The sequence below is a fragment of the Quercus suber genome, unplaced genomic scaffold (genome assembly GCF_002906115.3).
Source record: "Quercus suber isolate HL8 unplaced genomic scaffold, Cork oak 2.0 scaffold_749, whole genome shotgun sequence".
In the NCBI taxonomy this organism is placed as follows: Eukaryota; Viridiplantae; Streptophyta; class Magnoliopsida; order Fagales; family Fagaceae; genus Quercus; species Quercus suber.
In genome coordinates, this window is record NW_027070185.1 from 218752 (window position 1) to 240407 (window position 21656).

General features: G+C 33.6%; 1 protein-coding gene and 1 pseudogene across 1 annotated transcript; both read right to left on the reverse strand.

Annotated features, from left to right (window-relative positions):
* Positions 1–1992, reverse strand: part of LOC112026951 (WAT1-related protein At4g30420-like) — a 14929-nt pseudogene extending 12937 nt beyond the window's left edge.
* Positions 1993–6505: 4513 nt separating this feature from the next.
* LOC112026953 (RNA polymerase II C-terminal domain phosphatase-like 4) lies at positions 6506–18754 on the reverse strand. Its single transcript, XM_024059621.2, has 8 exons — positions 18479–18754; positions 17934–18022; positions 15950–16065; positions 13331–13511; positions 11866–12155; positions 8232–8417; positions 8107–8145; positions 6506–7302 (listed from the first exon to the last, which is right to left on the reverse strand). The coding sequence occupies exons 1-8, from the start codon at positions 18658–18660 to the stop codon at positions 6961–6963; spliced, it is 1425 nt and encodes a 474-aa protein (XP_023915389.2). The 5' UTR covers positions 18661–18754; the 3' UTR covers positions 6506–6960.
* Positions 18755–21656: the final 2902 nt, after the last annotated feature.

The window sequence follows — 21656 nt, forward strand, 5'->3', positions numbered from 1 at the left end:
TGATGTCGCGGAAGCCTAAAGAAGAGCACACACGATGCTCTCTTGATGGAACAGAAACTAAACTGTTAGTTCCTAGGTAGTAAACCTCGAGTCCACGAGGGGCTCCTTGAATCCACAAGGTGATAGGTCTAGAATCCACCAGAGAATACAATAGACACAAGTCTGAATTTTTATTGATAATAAACTATGAAAAACGTTTACAGACTTAGGGGCCTATTTAAGGGCTCCTTAAAACTTGACAAACAAGAAAATATAATCTAAAATAACTCCTAATTGATACCTAACCATAACAGGAACCAAATTTGACCTAAAAAGCATTAAATGCACCTAAAGATAAGGAAATAAATCACCTAAACCTAAAATAACGTTTTTTTTACATAAAAATACCAAAAATAATAATTTATAATAATTAAATAGTAAATAGTGTCCTACATCAATTGTGGCTGATTTTACAGGTATCTATAGCTCTAAAGTTATCTTTTAAATGATCAGATAACTAGTGGATCACTAAAGCTATATTTTAAACCAGGTTCCAGCTTCAGCAAGCTATCCTGACCACCTATCTTTATCAGCTTGGATGTGCTTCCCGGCTACAATACAATCAAATATACTGGCAATTTTCATTGAGAAAGACCCAAATACATGGAATATACATTCAACTCTTGAAGTTGCATGTTATTTATTAACAGTAAGCAGGCCCCCCCCCCCCCCCCAAACCCCAAAAAAAAAAAAAAAAAACGTTTCTTCCTACCTTCTGGTGGATTACACTTATGACTGCAAGAGATTATTTCATATGCAAAATATACTCCCAGCTGTTAAGCTATCCTAGGGGTAAGAGAAATGATTAATTAATTAGTAAGGGTAAGAAATCAGAAGTTCAATTCATCTAACTAAGATATAGATAGATATAAAAAATTGAAACCTTAACCACCAAGAATTAGCATTAGGGCCTTGGAAAATTTATTGGAAATGAATTTATTCTATTGGTTGCTTAATTTGATAATTGTCAAAAGTTTACTAGCAGGGCATGTGAAAAGCTACTCCGATCGATATCATTTGTGTCTACGTATTAGAATCCAGCATTAAGAAACCGGTTTCTAACATATTTTTCACTCATTTTAATTTTCTCCATGCCCCAAAGCATGCAAATAATATCTGTAATAAAAGAGTACTGAATTCATTTCCATGTGCTATGCAACCCTAGACTAACTAATTAAAGAAAATGATTGAGTTTATAAATTTACCCAAGAATAGATGCAAGTACAAAGGTGATTGCGGGGACAAGATTGATCATTGCAGTTCCAATTGATGATGAAGCTAAGCATAGGCCCTCAAAAAAAAAAAGGTTCTGATTCAATGTTACAGTGTAATAGGGGAGGAAAAAAAAAAAGAAAAAAAAAATCCTAGTAGGTCATATCAGTCACAATAAACAATTAAAGTAATTTAGCAAAAAAAGATTAAAAAAATTAAGGTTACAAATTCAGATAGAAATCTACCCTAAAAGAGCGTTCAAAAATATCAAAGAAAAGCTCATCAAGTTCAAAGAACAGTTATTGGATTCTCTCCTGGCAACAAAAAACCATGTTATATATATGTTCCATTCATGGGTGCATGAGAAATGAGATGGTATCTTATGTATCAATTGCGTACAACACCTCACTCATTAGGATAGGTTTCGCGTCAATGAAATCTTCAACCATGCATGTGAGAGAAACATTGTATGCAATGATAACACAGAATAATAAATAATAAATGGTGAGAAAGAAAGAGAGGAGTTTAGATATATATATATATATATATAAAAAGGTAGCACCTTGAGAAATAAGCTATTGGTGACATAACCAAAATTGCTATGGCTTGCCTGTAAACTACATAAACTCTGGGATTCATTCCTTGTACCAGAGCCATTCTAATGACGGGAGCAACACCTGCATTAGAAAATCGCAACCCCACCACAGCCATTGCAAGCTTGTACTCGTCGAAACCACCCATAGCTACACGGGGTTGCAAAGGAGTAGAGAGTATTTTTTGCCTCGATCAGGAGTGACATACCAATGTATAAGCCACACATGAGAGAGAAAAAGTGGTTCATTTATATTTGACAATTGTATACAATGAATAAAAGCTAAATTAATAAAAGGATGTGATTGTGACGTACTTAATTTCCTAGGAAAAACACGACTTTTGACAATTGCATGTTAATGTAAATTATGACAGGAATGATGTTGGAAAAAAAAGATCATATAAAAGTAAATATTTTATTTAATTAAAGAATAGAAACTACCCTCTTTACAATTATTATGAGAGTAATCTCAAAACTCATTGTTACCCCAAAGTAATATGATTTTAAGTATGAAAGGTGTGTCCAATTTGAAGCAGGAGTTTAGTTTGCACGAGACGCTGGGTTTAATAATGAAATCGTTTTGGAAGGTGATTCCCAAGTGGTGGTTAATTCCTTGTTGGGCAATACATCTATCTCAACTTCCATTGCAGTTCGTAGTTTGTTACGGAGGCAACTCGATCTCTCTGGCAAACCTATTATATTACCAAAACACTCGTCCCATTTAGAAGATTTTGTTATGTAGATTGAAGAGGAATTATGTTTTTTAGAGCATGTGTTATCTCGTTATGTATCTTTTATTTCAGCTAACGAATAAATTTGATGAGCTTCCTGTCAATTGTTAAAATTTTCAATTTACCTTTATCTTTAATTTTTCATATTGTTAGAATATAAATTTGCAACACTCTTGATACGATGGTCACTCTACAAATTAAGTCTTTATAAGGTGTAGGAGTAAAGACTGGAGTTTAAATTTTTAGGATGAAGTTTCACAAAATTCACACACATATACACTTATTTTTTGTTATAGTAAAATTTCTATCTTGTAAAAAAAATCTAAATCCATTTTTAATATCCTACTAACTGGCTGTTGCGACTATATATATATATATATTAATTTATTTATTTTGGAGTGCAGCTAGCTAGTTCTTTTCATTTAAATATGGTTATTAAATACTAAAAAGTAGAGCTTGAGCCATGGACATTCACGTTTCCAAAAAATAAAAAAATAGAGCTTAAACTCTATTACGAACTATGAATGGATTAAGTACCACAAGTTTTTTTTTCTTTTTTTAAACTTTACCAGTCAATTACTCATACAATGTATTGGAAATTTTTAATACATTATAAGTTTCTTTATCTTTTTTCAGTCTAAATATGAAATTTGATCATTATAATGGTTATTAATAAGTATTTTTTATGATTGTGTTTATATATAAAACTATATATTTTACCATTAAAAAAAAATATGATATGCCAAGATTTTAGTAAAATGTTGAAATATATAATGAAATTTAAATTCAATTAAGAATATATATTAGAATAATTATGTATAAAATTGGTTTCAAAAGTTTATGTTGCAAAATATTTAAATATTAAACAAAAGTCATATATTTTCTATTATATATATATTATAGATTCTTGGTGAGACTCCAGCAAAAATTATGTCTTTTATTTTTGAAAAATAAACAAAAAAAAAAATGTTTAAATCAAAATACAGTGGAGTTTTGCTGTTTTGAAGTACGTATTCTTTTATCTAGGAGACGAGGGTCAAATGTGATGTCAACCTATTGCTTTTCTAATAAGTGGCATAATGATTCTTCTAAAAAATTTTGGCATAATGATTTTTTTTTTTTTTCCGTTACGGGTAAAATTAAAGGATGGTCAGTCCTGACAAAACCAAATAAATTAAGGTTTATTAGGACATCCACATCAGTTCTATTGGCCTTTATTTAAGTTGATCACGTAGATCAATCGGACAATACAATAATCTTTAAAATGGTGCCCACTGAGCCTCCTCATATCAGTATTAATAATGCGCCAAAACAAATCATTACATCTAATACTATTAACCAAATCACATTTGTCGTCCCATAAGTCAACAGGTTGGAAACTCTTATCCTTGCACACGTCGATCTCCTCAGCCAAACTGGGAGGACAACCAACTAGCAAGTCTTGAGGAAGGGTTTTCCCTCCAAAACTGGCCCTTCACACTTCTATAAAATCTGCTCCATCCCATTGACTAAGGTATGAAAATCCTTGGCACTATTACTTTGTCATTTTCATTTCTCTTCTTCTTCCACTAGGTCTTAACAATCATAGCCTTCTTAGCCAACCACTGGGTTGGTTATGGTCGAACTGAGTTTTCTCTTTCTTAGCAAGGTGTGACAAATTTGCCAAGATCCATCTCTAGTTGGTCCTCCTTAAAGCCCTTATTGCAGTTTCGTCTCCTCCCTAAAATTTTACCCATGTACACTTTAAAACTAGGTTTTTTTTTTTACCATAGAAGGGTAGTAAGTCTAACCTTGTAAACAACATTATGATGGTTTGTTACGATTTAATGGGTTTCAAACTACCAAATCGATCCTATATAAGTCCACTAATATAATATTGAGATGAATTGTATAAGATACCTATTAAATTATTACGTTTGAAGATTGAATTTGGTCATGACCACCCTCTTGAGTTCCCACAGGCCACAGTACCATGCACGTGTTGCATGCGCACCAAAATAGAGTTTTCAAGTACTCAAAAAATTAAGACATGCTGATGCAGTGCAGTCCTATACGCATCCAAGTGTTTTTCATATACGTACCATGCTTGTCTCTTTGGTGGGTTATAGTAACCAGTCCCTTTCGTAGTATTATATTGACCTAATTGGAAAACCCTTTTTTGAAAAATATTCTTTACGTCACTACTCTTGATACCCCAGTCTTCTTCTTCTTCTTCCAAACCATATATTTCTGGGGACTGTTAGATAAGGTTGTCTGAACAAATTTTCATCATAATTTTCTCAAAACTTATAACTATCTGACAGATAACAGATTGATTAGTGGCATTTTCTAAATTGACATAATATGTCACTTTCCTCTCCATTGCAAAAACCATGTTAAAATAGTAGGAGTTCAAACCAGCCAAAGAAAAGAACGATTTATTTCTTAAGTACAACCTACTCTTGAGAATTCTTTGTTTTCTCAATAGAGTCCAAATATTCTGGTCTTGGATTGGTAACCAGTTATAGTAATTTGTGCAAATTACATTTTAAATCTTATACTTTAAGGGTGAGTTCATATTGAACTATATAAATTTTATTAGTTTTAATTTTAAAACTGCATTTGAAAATCATATCAATCTGAACCCTAACCCCAAAAAAAAAAAAAAAAAAAAAAAAAAAAAAATATTAGTTTTAATTTTAAAACTGCATTTGAAAATCATATCAATCTGAACCCTAACCAAAAAAAAAAAAAAAAAACCCCTGAAACTAAATCAAACCTGAAAATTGTAGGGTTGAATTTGAAATTAGCATACTATAAGGTTTAATTTATAACAATCTTCTCATCAAGAAAAAATAATTTATAACAATCTTAAATTTCGATATTTAATTTGAAACTTAGAAAACTCTAAGATCCAAGTTTAAAACCATCCTCAAAATATAAGACTTAAAATATAACTTGTCCTTTTAATTTTAAATAGAAGATATTTAGAATTGGACAAAATTTAGCTACAAAATTGATTGTAGCCTAAAGTTACAACCTTATTCAATAAAATAAATATTACTATATATTTTGAAAATCTAACCATTAAATTATATATTCTTTGTGTTTTTAATACACATGTTAAATTTTGTATCAATTGGATATTATTTACTATATGATTTATAAGTTTATATTTTATGCATAATTTTAAATTACAAAAACTTGCAACTTAATAATTTATTGATGACATAATTATTGATTTTTAATAATCTACCATTTTACAAGCATAAAGATGTAATCTAATGGTGGATTTGTCAAAATTCACCTCAAATAAAAAATAAAAATTAAAAATTATTAAGCAAGGTTGTAGCTTAATGCTACAACTAATTTTGTAGCTAAATTTTGTCCTTTAAAATTACTAGTGATATCTTATTTACGGTTTTTTAAATAATTTATTAAGGAATTTATTTTAGGCTTTGAAAGGAACCAGGTGCAGTTGCAGAAGCAGCATAGAAAGGCTTTTTTCCTCAAGCTTTTTTTCTTATTTTGTTACCGAGCAGAGTTGAGTTGTGTCACTAATCTTATCCCATACTACATTTCAAGAGGCAAGTACTTATCTACGAAAACCCACAAGATCACACTAACCTACAATAGATTAAAAAGTAGGGCATAAAAATTAAGGCCAAGTTATCAGTATATTGTTGTACATTTGTCATATTTTCAGCTTCATGGATATGTAATTGTATCAGGATCTTTCAACTATTAATTGTATCAATTTTATCTCTTAATTTTCAAATTTTAGTCAATCTATCCTTAAAAGTTGACTTGCTAAAGGATAAACTAACCTTGTTTGAAAGGTGAGACGAATTTGACATAATTAACATTTTTTGTTTTGAGATAAGACATAATTAACAGTTGAGGAATAAAATTAACAATTAATAATTTGAGGAATGAAATTGACACAATCAAATGTAAAGGGATGAAATTAAAATTAGTCACATTGTTGGAAGAACCAAAGTGTGGTTTGCCCAAAAATTAGTTAAAGAAAAACAAATATTACTTCTTAATACAATTGGCATCCAATTGCAAACAAGAACGTAGCTGCTCAACAGTAATATAAAGCCCAGTTACTTCGAATCTCTCTAAAACAGCACCTAGATGGTTTATATACAACAAGAATAGATCAGGATCCAGCATTCACTGTCCCAATTAGACCATGACTAGTTAATTTTTTTGAACCTATTAGGTGATTTAAAATCATCAAACCTGCATCCAGCTTTTCTATGAAGCAAAATACTATTCAAAGTTTTATAACAAAATGGTTAGCCAATAGCCTTTCCGGGCACCGAGTAAGATAGTCAAGGAAATGGTCTACAATACTGAAGAGTAGCCCAAGTTCCCAAAGTGCTGTATCATTACCGAGCGTTAGCTGTTAGCATTGCTACAAATAGGAGTTATTGGCTCTTCATTGGGTTTGACAGAAAAGTTCTCTTCAGGTTTCTTTTGCCACATATAATTTGCTGCCTCTATCCACCGTGGAAGGACCAAAAACTTATTATGTTTCACTGCCCATCGAGACTTCTCTGTTCCAACATCATTTGAGACCACGTGCGTCACAGATGAATCAAGCTCTGTCGCACAAGTAGCTCCCAGCTGTTCCGCCATCTTCCATAGATGGTGATTTTCAGCTTGGTATTTGGTGGGAAACACACGGCTGAAGACAATTTTACACCCCTTCAGAATTTCCTTCTTAACGGTTTTCAGCACCTGCAGAAAACAACATACAAAATATCTTTTATTAATACAAATCTTCGTTAAAAAAAAAACCAACGAGTCCATAAAACTTCTTTTCGAAGTTTCCCAGGATGAATTAAAAGGAAAACAGGCAACAATTAACTACAAGGAATGAGGGAATCAACAAACATATATTGCTAAAGTCAAAAAAAAAAAAAAAAAAAAAAAAAAAAATTCAACAAACATATATTGCTGAAGTCAAAAAAAAAAAAAAAAAAAAGGGAAAAAACTGATTCATGATTACAAAGAGAAATACATGGTGTCCATTCAAGGCTTATAACAATCATCAGACTATTTTGAAAGAGTTATGACTAACAAGCTGTTTTACTTATCAAAAAAAAAACAATCATCAGACTGCCTTATGTAATGTTTTACTGAGAATGGATCTTCACTACTAATCTGAAACAAAAGCAGGATGCATACTTTAGACTAAGTTGCATTCAATAGGCCAGAACCCATGCCAAATTAAGTGGAACCATGGCAGAAGAAACAGGGGAGAGAGAGACATGGTAGTGGTAATTAAGAGTTTACAAACATCTAGAACACTAATGAGTCAGATTTAATACCTTAACACAAAAAAAAAAACATTTATTATGCAGTTTTTCTAGTTCCATTGGGTCAAAGTTATAATCATCCTTGTGACGGGAATGTTAGATCTACACTCACGTAGAGGTTCTTGCCACCGAGGACCAGGTGTGGACAACAAAAGATCGGACAATCAAAACCATGCTTAGAATAATAAACTGATCATGTTTCAGTTGTCAAGAAAAAAATTACCTGCCTCACATCTCTATCAACAAGATTGTCCTTAAGTTCCTGCAAGAAGGCTCCACTACATAAGAATTTATCACACAACAAATTTAACAACCAATATCAATAAAGAGAAACAAAGAGGGACATACATCAAAGAACATTTTATGGATTTGCTTGAGAACTTCAAGAACAGTTGCAAGTGCTCCATCAGTGTCACTTTCATCACTCTTCAATTCAGAAAGAGATTTACAATTGAAGCCAAATTGACGACAACTTGAAGCGAAGAAAAGGTATCTTTCCATTAATATCAAATTCTCCTTGTGCTTTGTCCATGCCTACAATAATGCAAAACATTTCCATCAAGCTTAAACAGGATGATTGCTGCCTCAAAAACCTATAAGATAAATTGCAAGTTCAAAGGCCATGGAAATGAATCTGAGCAAACAACAGGTATAATTATGCACCTTTATCTTAAGCAGGAATAAGTACACATTATCAACAAAAAGAAATATACACAAAAAAGAATGAACCACATGCAAGCTCGTAGTAAGTTATACCTTCAAATTTCCCTTCAACAGCTTCAGACAGATTTATATGGTTATACAAGGTGCTTCCATATACACCAGGAGAAACTGCTCAAAACAGCTCCGTTTATTTTTATGATTTCTAATTGGAGGCAAGTTTTAACTGTTACTAAGATATGGTTTCAAATTTCCCTTCAACAGCTTCTTTTATTTTTATGATTTCTAATTGGAGGCAAGTTTTAACTGTTATTGAATAAAATAAATTTTGGCTTTAAAAAGAAGTAACAATAAGGAGGAATAGTGTGTATATTTTGTTGGGGATTTACTGGAAAAAATCTTCGTTTTATAAGGCAGGAATTGGCAAATCCAAAATATAAAAATTTGTGTGATTTTCAAAAAATGCCAGACAGCTTGCTGAATTCATGCACAGGATATATTAGATCCATAAAATATTTCACTTGACAAGGACTTCACAACTTTTGGGAAGTTCTTGATTCCAAATCCAACATGTTTCATCTGATTACAAAACCTGCAACATCAACATAACTCTGTACTAATTTTTTTTTTTTTTTTTTATGCATCAATAGTTGGGGGTGGGGATCTTTGAACCCTAGATGTCTTTGTTGGAAACACAAGAAGTTGTCCTGTACTAATTGGTATTATCTTGAAGACATGAGCATCAGTCACATCAGCTGAGTAGAAAACCACATTCCTGTACTCTGCTGTTTTATGACAGACAACATGAACAAACAAATATTTTTTTGATAGGAACTAGGAGGTACCAACCAGTTGAGTTACAAGACCTTGACAGTGTTTGAAATTACAACTTCAAACATGTTCACCAAAAGTAAATGATAGCACGATAGGCAAATCATGACTGCATAGAGCATTCTTTTCACGACCCAAGTAAGCGCTAGCCGTATCTACGTTATACCTCAAAATACCTAGTAAGTTATTGTAGCTCAAATAGACCCAACACACACTCCATGTGAGACTCAACACTCACACAATCTAATCCATTAAGGGTACCACAATGTCCCCATTTAAATAACTACCACCCTCATCAAGGCCCAAATTGGGATACAATGATGTTATGAGGTTGACTGCAAATCTGTGTTATACCCCAAAAAATGACTAGTCAAATTACAATTGGGCTTCTCGTAATTGCTTACATAGCCAAATTGACCTAGAACATGCCAGATGTGGGACTAAACACTCATACAATTTAATATCTAATCCATTTGGGGTACCATAGTTCCAATGCAGGCCAAAACCTGGACATATAAATTCAATGATACATATCATCTAAAGCTAAGCTCCTGCATCTTGATTTACTATTAATTTCTCACCAGTTCATGACTAACTGTATCCATTACCCTTTTACACCTAGTAACCCAAGTAAAATGAATTTGAGTTTAAAGAGACTGCACCCATACAGTAACAAACATCATACGGGTGACTTAGTTGCCTTTCGCTGCAAATAGACATATTATGGTGCAACACCTCATAGCAAAAATGCCACTAAACAATTGTGACGACAAAATCTCTCTGATTCAATTTGAGTGCTCCACTGTGCCAAAATTCTGCATATTGAGGTTGGCTTTCTGAACTTCAGCATTCTCTCCAACCATTGCTCTCAGGACCTCTACAACTAAAACATACTACCTCATTGATGTAAAAGGACCACTATTCAACCCCTTAAAATCCTCTTACAGCTGATTTCTATAATGATGTAGCATTGACTATACACAACAACAACAAATCTAGCTCTGGTAGTATAAGTAATGAGGTGCCATGATACATTTTATTGAAATTTCTTAGTAAAGTAAGCAATTCTTTAATAGGAAAAAGTCTTTGTCACCATTATGTAAGGTGCGAGTCTTCCAAATTTAAGCTTTTATGTCTACAAAGACAAAATTTATGAAAACTACAAAAGAACCTTAGTGTATGTTTGGTTGGGGTGCTTTTGGAGGAAGGAAAAGGGGGGGAGAAATTAGGGGAGATTTTTGGTGGGAGGGGTGTTTGGTTGGGAGGGGATTTTGGTGAGGACCAGCTATTTTCTGGGCCCACCAAAATCCAACCCCCCAAATTGGGGAGATGAGAGGGGGTTTGATGGGAATTTACCCATCTACCTCCTGTTCCTCCCCCACTGTTGATAGGTTGCTTCTTCTTCTTCTTTTTCTCTTTTAAGTTAAATGCTGGGTTTTTACTTTTTTTTACCCCAACTGTGGTTTTTTTTTTCCTTATAAATTTTTTTTTTTTTTTAATTATGTAATACGGACATGAGAGTAAATTTATCCAAACAATATTTTTTATCTTTTCATTTTTCTTCTCAACCGAACAAAAGAGTTTTTCATCCCTCTACTTTTCCACCCCCAACCAAACACACATGAGAGAAAACTAAATCTCTTCTATCCCTCACTTTTTCACCTCCAACCAAGCTTTGGGATGAAAAAACGGGGGCATAGAAAAGATTTAACTTCTTCTCATGGGAGTGGAAAAGTGGAGAGATGAAAAAATCTTTCGTTTTGTTGAGAAGATAAATGAAAGGATAGAAAATGTAGTTTGTATAAATATACTCTCATGACCCTATTATATTTATAAAATAAAAAAATAAAACACATTATGTTTTTATTTAAAAACTGTATGGATGGGCATTTCATTAAAAAAGAAAAAACAAATGAGAAGTATCAAAATAAAAAGACAAAAACAAACCAAAAAAAGGAAGTTAGTCATAAAAAAATTTAAAAAAGAGCATTTGTCATAAAATATATATGTGTATATATATATATATATAAAGGAACATTGTGGTGAGTACATTTTCGTCCAAAGAAATTGTTCCCCTTTTCTCTCCAATTTCTCCCCGGTACAGGGAGATTATGTTTTGTTGGGCCTGGGGAGAAAACTCCTAGCCCCACCAAAATAACCTCCTTTTTCTCCTATATACCAAACAACCCCAAATACCATTTTCTCCCCACTTTTCTCTCCACCCATTTTCCATCCCTCCAATAATCACCCCATCCAACCAGAGTGTTAGAGAATGGAATTACTACATGCTCCAAATAATGTTGAAATTGCCCTTTTCTGTAATCTAGCTCTCTTCCCTACAAATAAGAGGACTCATGATGTTGAAAGGACTTCCTCTTTTTGTGGGTAAAACAGTAAAATGAAAAGTATTATTGTATTAAAAATACTATCAGATTAAAGTGAAAATAAATTGGTTAAGCAAAAATATTCAGCTGATCACAAATGTACCTACATGTTCTGTATCATCAAGAATCAGAACAGCACTTTCTTGCCCGAGCACAATATCAAGACCCTTTTGATGTTTCTGGGTGCCATCATCACGTGAAATCACTCTAGAACTGAAGTACTCTCTTTGAGGATCAAGCAGCTTAGCCATTTCCAATGCATAGGCCCGATCACCCATTGTGTAAATGTACATCTCAAACATTTCACTTACTTCTTTTAAAAATGTGCGAGCAAAGGGCCTTAGCTTCGTCATCATATGCATATAGTTCAACATGAAAAGGTTTCCTTTTGAGACATCTGTCCATTTCATAGTTTTTGAATACCATAAGGCCACAAGCACAGCATCACTCAAATGCCCAGAATGTCAAAGAAAAGACAGTGCAACAAAAACCAAAAGAATTAGATAATACTACCTCCACCCCAAATTATTGGTCTTGTTTAGAAAATCCAACTTTTTAAGGAAAAATCATTTAATTAAAAATGTAAAACTTTCCAAGATTACCCTCATTAATTTAAAATCTAGAGAAAGAATGGATTGACTTTTTAAATAAAGTAAAGGGTAAGTTAGAATTTTATTTATTGACTTTTCAAAGATAACTACATTTTGAGACATCAAAAAATGGAATAGAGGACCAATAATTTGGGACAAAGGGAGTAATTATTTTCAAAAAGAATAAATACACATCTTCTGCAGCAGAGCAGGTAAAGTGAAAGCAAAAGCCAACTTGATAATCAATCAAATTGATAACAGCCTCTATTTAGTTTGCAAGGCCTATAGGGAACAGGGATTCAAACAGTGAGGAAGGCATTATTCTTAAATAAATATTCTTTTTAAGTGATGGGTGCTGAATGTTCTATTTTACTGCCACATATGACTTATCCATGCAAAATTAATACCATGATACAAAATTTTCCCCCTAAATACCAAAACTCTCACGGCGATATGATAAATAAAGACTGTATTTAAGCTTGCCTTTTTTTGGATAGGTACATATTTAAGCTTGCCTTAAGCATTACATATAAATCCTGCCATTCTTTCTTTAAAAAAAGGGAGGGGAGAGCAAAAAGAAGTGCAAAAAGGTGAATAACAAAAGGCAGTGCTTAAATTCAAGTCCACAAGGGCTGCAACATTTGGCAGGAAAATCTTCCCTCTGCAAATTCCTCAAAACTTCTAGGTGATTCATGGCTATGGTGATTTTACGACATAAAACTTCATAAGCAATAAACTAAATCCTTTTCATTTCTTTGAAATTTTTACATACCTTCGGCTAGAAATCCTAACTTCCCATTGACAAATTGAAAGCACTCAAATATAACACAAAAAACTTCATCAACAGATTCAGAACCAATTGGTAATCATTCATGTTGAAGCTCTACAACATGATGATGTTACAAGATACTTAAAAACTATGATATATGAAATGTTAAGTACACTACCAAAGTATAATCAAATATAAAGGTAACAGAAATACCTTGCAGAGAATCTGTTTGGCTCTTTAAATATTCTTCTTCTGATGTCATATCTCTAAGCTCAGTAGAATTAAGCAGCGTATGATCTAAATCAAGAACCAAGTAAAGCTTCTTATGGCGCAATAAATTCTTCATGTCTGTGTTTCTCAATCTGACAATTTCATCATTCTGAAGCCTTAGTCCCTGCAATTTTTTTTTTCTTTTTTTGGATAAGTAATAAAGATGTATATTCAAAAAACTACTTCATGCAGAACGGCATAAGGCATATCAAAGATTACAAAAAGAGAAAAGAAAAAACAAAGAGAAAACTAATTACAAAAAAGAGAACTAAGAAACATGGGGAGAGAATCACTAGAGGTGAGTCCCCAAGCCCTAGACCAGTCGAAAAGGGAGCCACTGAAAGAAGCGAGCAGCTGATCATCAGTGCTTTCCATGTCCTCAAACGTCCGCCAATTTCGCTCCCTCCAAATACACCACATTAAGCACAACGGAGCTAAATTCCAAATGCTAGACGAATGCTTTCCCAGCCAATTCCATCAACCAAAAAGAGTATCTACAACCGATCTTGGCAAGACCCACGAAATCCCAAAAGATCTAAAAACTAAGCTCCACAGCCGATAAGCCTTTCCACAATGAAGTAACAAATAATCCACCGTCTCCCCATTACAACGACACATAATGCACCAGTCAACCAAAAAAAAAAAAACCCTCTACCTTGCAGATTGTCACCTGTAAGAATCATGTCCCATACGGCGGTCCAAACAAATAAAGAAACACGCCAAGGAGCCTTAACCTTCCAAATACCTTTCCAAGGAAAGACAATAGGCAAGGGACCTCATAGTTTATTATAAAACGAGCAGATATTAAAATCCCCATTCTTCGTTAACTTCCATCTCATACGATCTCCATTCCCAGTTGGAGGTAAATTAGAACCCAAAGTACGAAGAAAATCATCCACAACACCCATCTCCTAATCATTTGGTCTTCAAATGAAGCGAACATCCCAGCTTCTCCGTTCCTCTATCCCCAACCATTCCCGACAAGAGGCCACAGAGGTTGCTTTATTGGAAGTAATCCCAAATACAGCCGGAAAGGTCAGTTGGAATGGTGAGTCCCCACACCACCTATCTGTCCAAAACTTCACTCTATCCCCCACCCCTACCTCAAACTGAATATTTTTGCTGAAAACCTGCCAACCCATCCAGATACTTCTCCACAAACCACACCCATGTACACCTCTACCTAGCTTGGATGTCCATCCCCCCCACTCTTCCCCAAACTTCAAAGCTATAACCCTTCTCTAAAGCCTTGTCTCATCAACCACAAACCGCCATAACCATTTTCCTAGTAAGGCTTTATTAAAAGTAGTTAATTTCCTAACTCCTAACCCACCATTCTCCACAGGTGCACACACCTTATCCCACCCCACCAAATGTGTCTTGGAATCTCCCCACAAAAAATCCCTTTGCAACTTCTCAATTTTATTGGCCATAAAAAGAGATAAAAAGTAAGTTGGAAGGCTACATAACATACTCTTGAGCAACATCAGTCGTCCACCTTTTGACAAATATAGCTCCTTCCACCCAACCAACTTACATTCTATTTTCTCCAAGATAGGATTTCAAATAGTAGGGGACTTGTAGGAAGCTCCCAAAGGCATGCCAAGATAGGTTACAGGCAAAGACCCAACCCTACAACCCAAAATCTCTGCCAAGACATGGACATTATGAACCTCCCCAATGGGAACCATCTCACTTTTCAAACCATTAACCTTTAATCCTGTCATAGCTTGGAAACAAAGTAGTAGCATCTGAACATGTAAAATCTACTCCACATCTGCATCACAAAACAAAATCGTATCATTTGCAAACAAAAGATGTGATACACATTCCCCTCCACCCTGCCTACCATCAGCCCTAAAACCATGAAGTAAACCAACACCTTCAACTCTTTTCATCATCCTACTGAAAACCTCCATCATAACCAAAAACAACATAGGAGATAGCAGGTCCCCTTGTCTCAATCTCCTTGAGCTTTCAAAAAAGTCAGCTGGAGCCATTAACCAAGACAAAAAACTGAATTGTAAATATACAAGTACAGATCCACCTACACCACTTCACCCCAAATCCCATTCTCTTTAACAGATTTAGAAGAGCCTCCCAATTCACATAATCATAGGCTTTCTCAATATCCAACTTACAAATAACCCCCAGAATCTTACTCTTCACCCGACTATCAACACACTCATTAGCAATAAGAACTGAATCAAATATTTGTCTACCGCCCACAAAACTATTCTAAGATTCAGATATCAGCTATTCTAAGCCGCCCACAAAACTGAATCAATTACCATTTGAAACCAATAAAGAGCATTACTATTCTTGGGTAGGAATGGATTTATAAGTTCAAAGTTTGTTGACATCTCTCCGGTTCTAATTTTAAAATTTATTTCATATTAGGGGATCATTTCTTCATGAAAGGCAAGTCACAGCTCATTGGAAGTGGATGATGCCTTGACAAATTGAAAATTTTAGAAGTATCATAAATATTAACTTCCATTATGCAGCAAAGATAACCAAAATTCATTCTTCCACCAAATATTGATCTCAAAGAATGTATACCTTGTGAATGTACCCAAATGTCACACCAGATTCCGCCTGCAACCTTTGCCCGCATAGTATACACATTTCTCCAAAAGAACCAGGATGTGTACACTCATCCTTCTTTTTGGATGCCTCTGCAAAAAGATAACATGTTACATATAACTCAATTCAGCTGCAATAATGGACATCCAATTTTTCGTTTTTTCAAAAAGAGTTTCTAAATAATAAGGAAACCAACACACACAAAGAGAGAGAGAGAGAGAGAGATAAGAGTAAGTTCTGTGCAGTGTTGCAACTGGAGTCTTGTTCTTCCACCAATTTTATATACAAAGTACCAGTCAACTTTATTTCAGTGCAACCAAGATTATAGGGAGAAAGATAAATAAGATTCTCTCCCTATACACAAGAAACCAATTGGGGGCAATTGCCCCTGGCATCAGGATCGATAAAAAATTTTCATGCACTGCACTTCCAAACACACACACATAGGCATATTCAAATACATACACACACATGTATGTGTGTATAGTATGTAGCTATGTAAATGCTTATTTTGGAAAAAATGCCCAAACACCCTCTAAACTTTAAGGTATTGATCATTATACCCCTTGAACTTTTATTTTAGTCAATTTACTTATTGAAATTCACACATATGCCAAACAGATTCTTCTGTCACTCTACCGTTAAATAAACTAACAGTCCACTCACGTACACGCAAAAGAAAAAAAAATCACCAAAGCAGCCAATTGAGAGGGAGAGAGAAACTAGGTTCAGTTTTTAGAGAGAGAGAGAGAGGATATCTTAGCTCACTAGCTGTACTGCCTAAACAAGGGCAACCCTGTGGCACCCCTGATAGCAAAATAACAAATCCAACCCTAGAATCTGATCAGAGAATGAGAACAAAGAAGAAGCTTGGTCGTACCACTCTCTCTCTCATCCTCTGTTTGCTGACTTAGGCAAGCACTGATTTTTCACTTATTTTTGTTGAATTCCTTATTGGTTTAGGCTTTATTCCCCGTTATCTAATATGGGACTTCATTGTTTTTTGATCTAAGATTGTGGGGTTTGTGGGCACCATCAAACATACAAAGAAGAAGAGATTTGTGGGGTTTCTTTCTCTCAAAAAACTAAACCCCAACTTTCTCTCCCTCTCAATGGGCTGCCCTGGTTTTTTTTCCTTTCACAGTTAATGGACTGTTAGTTTTAATGGCAAAGTGACAAAAGTAACTATTTGGCATTTGGCACATCTTTGAAGTTCATGGAGTAAATTGACTAAAATAAAAGTTCAAGGGGTGTAATTGCCACTACCTTAGAGTTCAAGAGGTGTCAAGGCATTTTTCCCTAATTATTTGTATTGGTAAGTAACACAATGCATACAATGAATTTTAAACTAACAATCTCACCCTCCACCCATTCTTATGGAAGAAGGAAGTAATGTTTGAGCTAGAACTCATCGGCCATGTTTTGAAGAAAATATTTGAATAACAAAAACAAAAAATAAAATAAATAAATAAATAAATAAAATAACTTGATCATTAGAGTATTTGTTGCCAGTAGGACGACATCAAGCCTTTTTTTCTAAAATTAAAGCTCGTTAGAATTTAGGAATAGCAATTCTAATTAGGCTTTAGAACAGATAAAGCACAAAACTTGATTGAGATTTCAATGTGTGGGCTCCACAAAAGGAGTGCTTTCAAAATTTTCAAATAACAACAAAAAATTATTATTTTGGTCTAACAAAAATTACTAAACAAGTAGGGGATCAGGTAGTGATTCCATTCTAAAAAGGGTTCTGTGCTGTTATTTGGGAATTAAAATCCATGTTTTGCAGAAACTTAGTTGGAGAGAGCAGAATAATTGGGGAACAAGTGTAATCTGTTGTACTGGATTTGTTTGGCTCAACGAAAGCTTACTGATTTATCCAAAAAAAAAAAAAAAAGTATTACTAAATGAACTGTAAGCACCACAATCAGAGGGATACTCTTAACTCAGAAATATTTACCTAATGTTTGTTCTAAGGATGAATGTAAAGTTGACGCTTGAAGTTCCTCCGTGTTTTCTAACTCCTCCGCCACTTTGCGCCTTTTTATCCTGCAGGTTAACGCATAGGTTGGAGTTCAAAAATAAGTTATAGTTGAACAATAAGAATCGAAAAATTATGATTTAGTTACCAACTACCTCTGCAAAAAGAAGGAATAGTTCAACTAATGAAGAACACAACAGCATTATTAATACATAAATACAATTCAACTAGCTACCAAAGATTACAACTTTTTCAAGAAAAGGTAGAAAGTAAAACTCGGGTACAATTCCTAAGGTGTTGTTTTGCATTGGTCAATAAATCGCATAGTTGAATCTAATTGTTAATTCAAGAACACAGTTAAATTTAATTAAAGTAATAATAATGAAATTCAATGGCTACCATGTAATTGAATATAATTGGGGAACCTAAATGAGAGCAATTAAAGGAACTGAATTGAAGTTTTACAAGTTACAACTATAAGAAACCCTTAATTTTTGAATCAAAAAGCTTAAACCTTAACTAACCTTTGGGTATCAAGGTCGTTTGGAAGTTGGGATTCCAGGTCATTGTGATTGTCCTTGTCGTTGTCTTCGTCGTCGTCCGGTGAGGATTGGGAAGAGTCGCCGGAATCCAGAGCATCATCAAGAAACGCGGCGAAGTCGTCGCTGCTGGAAGAGTTCACCGGAGAATCGCTCACAAGACTCATCTGCACAACTCGTACTAGTTAAAAACCTTATAAACAAAGTAGCTACTGTAAGCCCCAAACTCCTCTGTTCGGTTGGGTTCAGTTTTTATTTGAACTGAAGCTGTTAATAGTGGGATGGATTTATTGGGAATTCCAGATTTCCAGACCCACCCGGGTTGCCCGAACCGAATCTTTGGGCTAAGGTCCAATCCAGGTTTTTTTTTTTTTTTTTTACTACCCTTTAACTTTGACTAAAATTAAATTCAGTAATCTAACTTCACATTTATTCAATTAAGTTGTCTAATTTTTAATTTCTCAACAAAAATGTCTCCAATCGGCATATAAATTCATCTGGTAATTATACTGTTTTAGTTTTTAAAAAGTTTCGCTAATGGTTTAAGGCACAAAGCATAACAGGTAAAGCCTATGATAATGTTCATGAGGTTTCCATATGATATAATTGTTTATAAATATATATATATATATAGGAATACTCTTTGTCTTTTATTATAGTGTATATAAAAAAAATGTGAAAGTATTATAAAAATATTATAAATGTGACATTTTAAAAAAAAAAATCAAAACTTCAATTTCAAGCGTCTTCGTCTCCTTCCTAATTTTTAGAGAGAAAATTCATAAATGTTTGACTATTTTCTTGCCGTGGAAATCCCAGCAGCCAAAACCAAGCCTAAGACAAGGATTGAGGACCAATCTCCTCTATTTGGTTTAGCTTTCTTTTAAACTATCACATTAATAAAGTTGTTAATAGTGGGATTTATTAGGATTTCTAAACACAGGCCCAGGTTGCCCGAACCGAATCATGGGCTAAAGCCCCAATCCAGGTCTTTTATTTTCTATTCTTTAAGTTTGACCAAAATTAAATTAGTATTATAATTTCAATTTCATTCAACTAAATTATATAATTTTGAAGTTTATTCAATCCAAGCTTCTTTCATTTTGCCAAATACATGCTTTAAACTTTAAAGGAAAGACTAACAAAGGACCAAATTGAATAAAATTTAAATTTAAATGAGTGAATTGGATGAAAGGGAAGTTAGAAAACTAAATCAAATTTTAGATAAATTTAAAGGGTGTAATTTATAATTTAGCCTTATATTAATTGTTTAAGCTCATTGAATCAAGTAGACACTTGATTTTTTTATGCAATTTTTTGAAAAATATTTGTTATGCAAAATTAGAATCGGATATGAAATTGAAAACTACAATTTCTATTACAATATCTCAAATAATAATAAAATTATAGTTTCAATCTTTAAAAGGCACAAGATCAAAATTCAAGTGTTTATTTTGGTCTTTTTTTTCTTTTTTTTTTGGAAGGAAATTACCACTTATTTTGGTCCAGTTAAAATTCAAGTATTTATTTTCAACTAATAAAAATTAGAAAGTTAGAATAAAGTTGGGCCCCAGTAATGGGCTAACTACAATCATGCAATAACGCTCACTACTCATGCGATGGTTTAGTCCAAAACGAATTTGTGTTGTGTTTTTGTTTATCATTTTCTATGTTTAGAGTTTAAACTTGTCACAAACGTCTAGAATCATCTATCATTATTCCTCAAAATGAAAAAAATCTAATTCAATAAAGAACGCTCAAAATTAAATCCTATCACACTACGTACAACATAATGGGATATGATTTCTTACCTGAATGCATGACTCCTCTCATGAGTATTAAGGTAATTCTTCATCATTTTGTCACTCTAATAAACAAAATATTTGATTATCTCCATGTTCATGTTGGGTCCCAAATAATATTATCACAAATACTAACAATCCAAAATAGCAATTACACACAAGAACACAAATATTTACATAGAAAACTCTTTCTTTTAAAGAGAAAAAATCACGGGACAAACTCGGAATAATTTCACTATTATCAAATCAATTAATATAATTTTTGTGTACGTCTTATGGCTAAAAAAAATCTCTCTTATATTTCTTTGCTCTCACACACACATTAATTATCTCTTTCAAAGGCAGTAACACTTTGCTCTCTCCTTCTTGGGCCAAAATTGGCAATTAACTCCAATTACCCAACTATATAGTTAGTAGGCACTGTTTCAAAATTATATTTTTTTACTAACATCTCGATTTTAAAAGACTCGATTTAGGGCTTATAAATTAAGTTTCAAAGACTCGGTTTCTATGTTTTGAGTTGGCGTTTCTATGTTCTATTTATAAGATTCTTTTGCTATTCTCTCTTGGTCTATGGATACATTACCTCTTTAACAAGGAGTCTATTTCCTCTTGGACTAAGAATACTAAGAATACATTACCTCTTTAATAAGTAATAGACTTCATTTCACACCAAGGAATAGTCTTTCCTTCTATAACAAGGAAACCCAAATTAATTTTTCCTTCTTCAACTAGAAAACCTAATTGACTTTCCAAGTTAATTGGAATTTGAGGCAATTTCCCAACAATCTCCACATTGACTCAAATTCCATCAATTGTCCTCAGCTATCTTCTTTCCTCTTGAGATAGCTCCTACCTTAATCAAGTAGTCTTCTTTTCCTCTTGGAATAGCTCCACCTTAATCAAAGCAATCCTTTCTCTTCCATCTTAATTCACACCAAGAGTTATCCACTAAATCAACCAAGCTCTAATACAATTATTGGTCTTTTCTTTCACAACATTGTGCACAACTGATCTTGATAGAATTAATCAAATAACTCCCAATACCTGTTTATCAAGAAGGTTTCATTCTTCATCCTTCATAGTATCAGGCTTCATTCCCAAAAGAGGCAAATGCAACTTCTTCCCATAGGGATAATCTTCAATTTGCATCCTTCAATAGCCGAAGTTTGTTCTATCAAACTTCTCAATTCTTGAAGTCTTACCTTCTTCTTCGGCTATCGCTTCCACTCTAACTTGGCTCTGTTACCACTTGTTAAGTCTCAAATAATATTATCACAAATATTAGTAATCAACACAAATATTTACGTGGAAAACCCTTTCTCTTAAAGAGAAAAAACTACAGGACAAACTCCAAATAA

Bases quoted from the DNA above. Each gene is read 5' to 3' on its own strand.
- LOC112026953 (XM_024059621.2), bottom strand. From the start codon at position 18,660: ATGAGTCTTGTGAGCGATTCTCCGGTGAACTCTTCCAGCAGCGACGAC. The intron at 12,156-13,330 runs GTATTTCTGTTA...TGAAATGGACAG, and splicing joins CCAAACAGATTCTCTGCAAG to ATGTCTCAAAAGGAAACCTT. The intron at 7,303-8,106 runs GTAATTTTTTTC...TGTTTTCTGCAG, and splicing joins TTGATAGAGATGTGAGGCAG to GTGCTGAAAACCGTTAAGAA.